Below are 7,496 nucleotides of genomic sequence, written 5' to 3' on the forward strand. Positions count from 1 at the left end.
GGGACCATTATCAACATTTGCACGACCCTCAATGATCTTTGAATTTCTGAGAGCTGCCAAAAGTTACGTCATTTACATAACAATAACAATTTGCTCGCCATCTTAAACAGCGCCTTCTACTTTACTAGAATCCAAATTGATCCCAAGGGCGGCAATCCAGACCGTTGAAGGTATGACTCGATATGGCTACTCTTTCTATTGAGGATTTAAGCACGAATAAAGCCGACTCAGTAAGCCACAAACAACCAAGGGATACTCATGGCCAGCAATCTGTGCAAGAAAGAGCCAAATAGATACAAGCACAACGATCGCAGTAAAACCTAGAGCAACTGTATCCCGTTATGCTTACAAAAGACATCATAACAGACCATGTTTTCTGCAAATATTTAACACGAAAAATGAAGTCCACACAGGAGATCCAACGTAAGGAAACTCGTGGCCAGCAAGCTAGGCAACGTCAAGGGAAAGAGTTGAGTAAATAATAAAGAATGATAATTGCGGCAACCCTCATCGGCTTAACCGTACTCCATTTGTTTACAATTGTGAAACATCATAAAGAATCAACCAGGGATAATGACACCGATAATAGAACGTGTAGCCAGGTGATGAAAGGATTCTCACATTGAAGCTACAGTTCTGGCTTTCATGGGTACTCCAGGTGTTTATAATGCAGTTCACAGGAGCATTTACGTTGATGTCTGATGTGTACCAAATGAGTTAACTTGTATGCAGCACACAATGGGACACCACTCCAGCTACAGAGCATCTTCATCTGGTTTCCACAACTGTTTCCTTGCAAAAAGTATCTTCTCATCGTCGGTTGAAAGACTGTCGGGCTCTGCTTTTACTACTTTTGACCAGGCGTCCCAGTGTAAAGCTGCTACATATTTCTGAATTTGTTCAACCAAGGATGATTTATCTCTAATAATCACAAAGCCCATGGGCCTCACGATTCTGTCCATCTCCAGAAGTAGATCTTCCATGCTACAACCCTGATTTTCTATGTCACTGAAGATGGACCATGCATGTAAGAGGTCATAAGTCCGTGGGTAAGTTGAGAAGGCCTCACACCTGTGCATCACAATCAACCAGTTCAGTAAAATTTTATGATTTGCATGGTTGCCAAACAAATAGCGTTTATCAACCATAAACTCACCAGTCATGTAAAGAACCTATGAGACCACGGTCATAAACAATCTTCAAGGTATTAGGCCCAGAACGAGGAACAACATTCATGACCCAAACCGGCTTGTCCTTCAAAGCAGCGGCAAAACTACCATAATGTGCTTTCATGTCCATTACATTTCTGAACGTGGACTGCTCTATTTGAGGGCTTAGTTGCTTCCAGTAAAAATCCACTCGTGACCGCCAAGTCATCTGATTATCAAAATCACAATATCAAAAATAGGTGTAACTTCACCAGTAAAAGTATAACAGAGTTGGAAGGGTGTCCCATACTCTATCCTTTTGAAAGTGCTTCTCACTGACGCCTAAATCCTGCAAACGCTGAGGAGCAGATATAAGTCTCCTTGGCCAAGGTGCCAATCCGATTCCTTGAGAACGGTCATTGTCTGCAAAAATAAAGATACAGAACCTGTAAGAAAAACTCTGAGTGGTGCTATTCTCAGCCCAGGATAACATTCAACTGGAAGCAACAAAACCACATAAAGAACCAACATTCTCACATGCTGATAAAGGGGTTATGCAGGCTTTCATAGGCACATTCCAAGCATCATCAGGATCCTCTTCTTCACCACACAGGGGAGGTTCTGTCCCTTCTGCTCTACTCTTGTAGCATTCATTTGTTAAGGGTTTCACCCAAATCACACTTTGACCTTCTTTGGCAGCAATTGTCCAGCACATTTGTCTCACAAGGTCAGACATATCATTCCATATTTGAACATCTTCTGCATCGTCTCTGTATGCAGGTGGAGAGGACCAAGCAAAATAACCACCTGGCCTTAGTAACCTATCAACTTCAAGTAGCAGTATCCCATCTCGCTGAAGCCAATCTATTCGACAACGAGAGCAATGAGCAAAGTCAAATGACTTGCTTGGAAAAGGGAGCCTCCTGGTTCCTAGCACACCAAGAGTGGATGGAATACCCCTCTCCAAAGCAAACTGTATCTGATTCTCATGTACATCATTGGGAGCAATAGACATGGCTAAGATGTCTAAAGGTAGCAGATAAGCACCAAAACTTGCAACACCACAACCTACATCCAAGACTGTCCTGATCCTACCATGATTGCTCAGATTTGCACCTGGATATTTCAGCATCTGTAAAAGTCAAAGAGATCTTTACTCGAAATAAACGACACCAAGTGGCAACCACTTTGACAGCTCATTCCAGACAAAACAAATGCACAGAGAACCTGAAAGATACAGATGTTTGGCCTTCACAAACAAGCAGATGTCCCATAGAAGTACATCTAAAGCACATGTTATCAACTGAACAGAGGCTACAGGACACAATTACATGACACTTCAGGAACAATAACGGCAGCAATTACTTTGCCACCAACCTTAGCAAGTGAAGCAATGTACTTGTCAGCACCATCATGAAAGTGAGTTCCTCCTCCAGGGAAGTTTACTTTATCACCATTGATCACCATCCAATGTTGATCTGACTTTTCCATTGCAAGAAATGTATGAGGTACATTAGATTGCCAGACCTCATCTCTGCTTGCAGGCCACTGGATGGAAACCTGCCAATGCAATGGAATATGCATCAATCATAAAGTGTGATGTTGATACATCCCACTGTTTGGTTGGGTAAAAGTAGATGTCAACCAAAGCCAAGGTAGTAGCCTAAAGATTTGACACAGTGCAAGTCAAAACTTCACACGCATGAAATGAAACATCCAAATTAGAGAGCTATATGAGCTGGCATGCACAAACCGTGTCAATAGAAAATGTGAATGTGCTCCTGTTACCTGGATGTGGGACCTGAATTCAGGATCCAGTCCCCAATTTTAAGCCCATGATGTATGTATGACATGTGCCAGAATATGTTGTAGGAAGGCTACTTTAATCTGTGATTTGCAGAAGGGGGGACAATATACATCACATTAATACCCAAAAAGAAAACAACAAAGAGGGGGAAGCTAGAGACCCAACCAAAAGGCCCTCCAGTCAATGCACTTTAGTCCTCATCTCATTTTTTGAAAGAATGATCAGCACACTGCTCTAGAGGGAAAATCTAGTCTCAATATGTTATAAATGAATAGCTGGATTTGCTCTGACTAGCATTAAGCATCTTTAATCTCAAAGCTTAAACAATCCAAGTAGATTCAAAGTTCCCATCTGACAGCTGTGATACCATACATATATCACATGGATATACAAATGAAACGATTTACCTCTGCAGTGCTGCATAATATACCTTTACAAGCTTACCAAAGTTCCTGAGAACAGACCCTTATTTCTTCAACAGGCAAGCCAATTTTTGGATTTACTATTTGGATGTGCGCTTCTACAGTGAAATGCAAGGAGTGGCCGTTACCTTCAGTTCACAAGCTAAGTCCTCAGACTAGAGTGGGTGCACACCATAGTAAATTCATGCAGCCAGTCAGTTGGTGTCTAAGCAGTGAAAGGGATGTCAGGGGACTACCCCATTTTCAGGACATGTAATGTGAACCAATGTGTGGTGTGTGGTGCCTAAGCAGCCACTCTCTAATGACTCCAATACAAACCTTAATTCATGTGTACATATGCAGCATAGGTATATTGCAATCCGGGCACCCAATTCAGATCAGATGACGTGTTGGTATCAGAGCCAGCTAATTCCTTCCACACTATCTATTTTGCCACAGAAGTAAGCGGCAAGTATAAGACTTTCATTCCACTCTTATGGCTACCTCTCAAATGCCAGGAGCTCTACCCCATGCAACCTTCTATCCCTTCTTCGCAGCTCCAATCCACTGAAGTGCTTCCTCTTACTCCACCACTTGTGCATCTTGCGCCCACCTCACCAATCAACCTGCCCTCATGCACATCAAGCCAGCCATTCCATGTAGCATGCTGCACAACCACACCCAGATGTCATCTAATCCTGTCATACAAGGCCTCATCCCACCTCTCTTCAATCGCATCTTTCCAAAGATACCCATTAAATACTGATAGCTCCAACAGAATCATTGGTTGCAAAGATAAGCTTGCCAACTATAACACCCAGCACCAACATAAAGATGGCACAACCCCTTGCCTGAGCTCAACCAACAAAATAGAGACAGCAACCAGCAGCTTGCATTATGTACAATTAGAGTATTTTCGAGTGTCCAACCCTCCCCCTCTGTGTTGTGTATGAGGGTGCACACTATATGTTTGAGTCTTAACCAATCTTTTAAATAACACTAACAAAAGAAAATCTTTGATGCTCCGGGATTTGCTGAAAACCACATCCAACTGTTGTGCAGCTTGTAGTTGGTCCAAACCATTTACTCAACTTACAAGCCTGACTTAAAAAGATCCACCTTTGCATGGATCAACCCAAAGAGTCCAGTGCTTAACAAAGAAGTGCAATCCTAGCCTGAGATGCAAGGAGTGGTTGTTACAGCACTTAACAAAGAAGTGCAATCCTAGCCTAACCTAAACTAAAACATTACAAACAACAAACCCCATTTTCATTTATCTACGAGTAGAGTGCTATACAGAATCCCTCCCTTCCTCCTTCCCATTGCTTTCATTCGATGATGATAAAAGAGTGTTTTCTACCTTGCTTCCTCTTCCCACCAGAAATAGAACACGACATGCAGTATGTGATTAGTTTGCAAGTGACTAAAAGCTCAAGAGAAAAGTACAACTGAGGGGGCTCATTAGATATCTAAGAATTTTCCAATGCTGTTCATGAGCTTCAGTCAGAGAAATCTCTGAAGCTAATTGCAACAAAGGCTATCATAATACACTATAACTAGTATATTTTCAGGTCTGTGACAGGCCTGATTTATGCCTCACCCGGACATTCTCAGAGTGTAGAAGATAAGTGTTTTCTTCCAATAAAGCTAGAGCACAGCATTGTGGTTCAGAGTCTGATATTTCAATCTCTGCATGTTATAAACACTTCAATGTAAATCATCATTAGTAAGGAGCACAACATTTTGCTTCAGGCTCTGCATACTACAGGTTCTTTAACTTCAGGCAGCACAAAAGTGTGGATATATCCGGTTGCTCACAAGAAATAAATTGGACAATACAATCAGCTCATTTGATCAAATAACATAACTTTAGAAATAGGTACCAAAAAGCCACATATACAGTCTCATGAAAGAGGAGCACTCCAATGTATTCGAATATAACAAGCACTGTTGCAAATTGCTACACATCATAGAGCAAGGTAGAAAACCTTTAAGAGATTCCTATCAAATAAACCCTCATAAAAGGAATAAGAGGTGTTTTAAGTGAAATGCTCTAACTTACAAATTACAAACCTTGTACTTAGGAGGCGGAGGAATCAGACAATTTAAACGACGATGCACAGGAGGACAATGACGCTCGTAATGTTCCATAAGTGAGAGATTTAGCTTGAGCTTCAACTGGCTGTGTAATTGGCGGTCTAAACATGGTATAAGCTCCGAAAGACGAGAGTCACAAACCTGCACAACAGGATGATGCATGATCATGGTTTCAACTAACTAACAGAATGCTGTTTGCACAGATTCTCAATATCTCCAGCAAATGTTAATACACGCACAGGGAATGTCTTTACTGAAATGTCGAACATGCTATCATCATTGTCATTAGCAGTCTCATGCTTTTTACGCCCAATCTTGACTCGTTTTTCCTCTTCATCTTCATCAGCGACTTTCATAATCTCTTTACTCGAATCAAAATCATTCTCGGATTCATCCTCCTCATCCAGCTTCTCCCTGAACTTTCTAGATATCCTTGTTCCCTGATCTGCTGAGGATGACAACTCTCTTCTGTTCTGAAGTGCAGTCTTAAAGAATGACCCATAATATACACAAATAAGAGAAAGGGCCACCAACAGGAGACATATTGACACTGCCACATGTCTCTTCTGTGAAACCTCATTCCGTCCCCTCATTTTCAGATCCAGGGAAGATGATTGTAAAATGGATCGAATGCGCAAACAGATCTGAAATAAATGGAACTCCTGTTCACAGAATTCAACTTGCACACGATTAGACTCGGAGACAGATTATCCTTACCAGATCTACTTGCACACTTTGCTACATACAGACTTTGGACTTCCAATGGGAAGTCACAGAAAGACAGCGGGAGATTCCAAGCCACCGTTAGGTGATACACGAGACATATCCGGAAAGTACAGACGAGCAATGCGGTACCTCAACTTGAATGGCCGTAAGTCACAGCATTACAAGAGGCAAGTTTTAGGTGACCAGGGAAGCGGTATAATCCTGCAGAGAATAATAGCTGATGTTTCCATCACATCCCCTCCAGAAACGAGTTAACAATGCTCATTAAATGAAATCGGTTCCAAAAACCCTAGGTACGACTTATTAACCTTGAAAATAGAGAGAGAGCGAGAGAGCGCGCGCGCGCGCACAGACACACACACACACACACACTCATCTCTCTCTCTCTCTCTCTCTCTCTCTCTCTCTCTCTCTCTCTCTCTCTCTCTCTCTCTCTCTCTCTCATGTTGATCCCTTCCTTTCAGGCCACCCAATGTCGCAATAATATGCCAAAAAGGAAAACGTCTAGCTCTTTCAGAAAAAGATGCAAAAGTCGACTCCCTGTTGCGCTCGCTCTCCCCCCCCCCCCCTCCCTCTCTCTCTCTCTCCCCTGCCGGAGTGTGGAAACTCTAACCTGCTTGTCAGCGAATCCCTTAAATCGCGAGGTCGTTCTTCCTCTCTCGTTGGCAGGGACAGTACACTTTTCCACCTAGGCAGGCTGAGCTCGAGAAGACGCTGGCACCAGTAAACCCCTCCGAACAGCACTGCGCAGGGATGATCAATGGACTACGCCATAGCCGCAGGATGAGCACGCATTTGCGTGCAGTCACAGACAGAAGGGCACATAAAGAGAGAGAGAGAGAGAGAGAGAGAGAGAGAAGAAGAAGAAAAAGAAAGAGGAGGGGGAGCTATGAGAGTGAGAGAGGAGCCTAGGATTTTTATTTTTTTTTCATTTGGAATTTTTATCCGAAGCATCGACTTGCTAAATCTTTGTATTCTTTTGGTAATTATAAAAGTGATGTGAGTATAAGACGGTATTAATCGGATCCCGGTCCATGGCGTTTGTTTTTAAATTTTAAAAATGTTTTACAAGGGAGGACTTTCTTAAAGGAGAAACTGTGTAGCCGAGAGGGCATGGCACCATCTTGATCATGCGCAACCCACAACGGCTGTGGCCCACCTACTCCCTCCATGAGACAGACAGAGGGCGTCGAGGTCCCCCTTCATGTACTTTTCGTAGCCTTTTCTTTAATGCACTCGTGGCTCCTTTTGTTTTGTGGCTGGCTTCGTCCTTGAGTTGAGAGTCGAGACTCCCAACCTACACTTTTGTCGGTCACG

General features: G+C 42.7%; 1 protein-coding gene across 2 annotated transcripts; it reads right to left on the minus strand.

Annotated features, from left to right (window-relative positions):
• Positions 1-310: 310 nt before the first annotated feature.
• On the minus strand, positions 311-7,074 carry LOC148011838 (putative methyltransferase PMT3). 2 transcript variants are annotated; one of them, XM_087670960.1, is made up of 9 exons: positions 6,793-7,074; positions 6,309-6,380; positions 5,693-6,115; positions 5,430-5,594; positions 2,526-2,708; positions 1,686-2,280; positions 1,459-1,571; positions 1,157-1,377; positions 311-1,071 (listed from the first exon to the last, which is right to left on the minus strand). In XM_087670960.1, the coding sequence occupies exons 3-9, from the start codon at positions 6,044-6,046 to the stop codon at positions 756-758; spliced, it is 1,947 nt and encodes a 648-aa protein (XP_087527086.1). In that variant the 5' UTR covers positions 6,047-6,115; positions 6,309-6,380; positions 6,793-7,074; the 3' UTR covers positions 311-755. The 2 variants fall into 2 exon arrangements, with proteins under 2 accessions (XP_087527086.1, XP_087527087.1); XM_087670961.1 differs by lacking the exon at positions 6,309-6,380.
• Positions 7,075-7,496: the final 422 nt, after the last annotated feature.

Source organism: Lygodium microphyllum, chromosome 28 (assembly GCF_053477565.2).
Source record: "Lygodium microphyllum isolate KBCC chromosome 28, Lygodium_microphyllum_v1.1.10, whole genome shotgun sequence".
Lineage (NCBI taxonomy): Eukaryota > Viridiplantae > Streptophyta > Polypodiopsida > Schizaeales > Lygodiaceae > Lygodium > Lygodium microphyllum.

Excerpts from the sequence above, each read along its gene's own strand:
- LOC148011838 (XM_087670961.1), bottom strand. The coding sequence starts at position 6,046 with ATGAGGGGACGGAATGAGGTTTCACAGAAGAGACATGTGGCAGTGTCA. Across the intron at positions 2,709-5,429 it reads CTCCGCCTCCTAAGTACAAG|GTTTCCATCCAGTGGCCTGC; the intron begins GTTTGTAATTTG and ends TTGCATTGGCAG. Across the intron at positions 1,072-1,156 it reads ATAGGTTCTTTACATGACTG|GTGTGAGGCCTTCTCAACTT; the intron begins GTGAGTTTATGG and ends TGTGATGCACAG.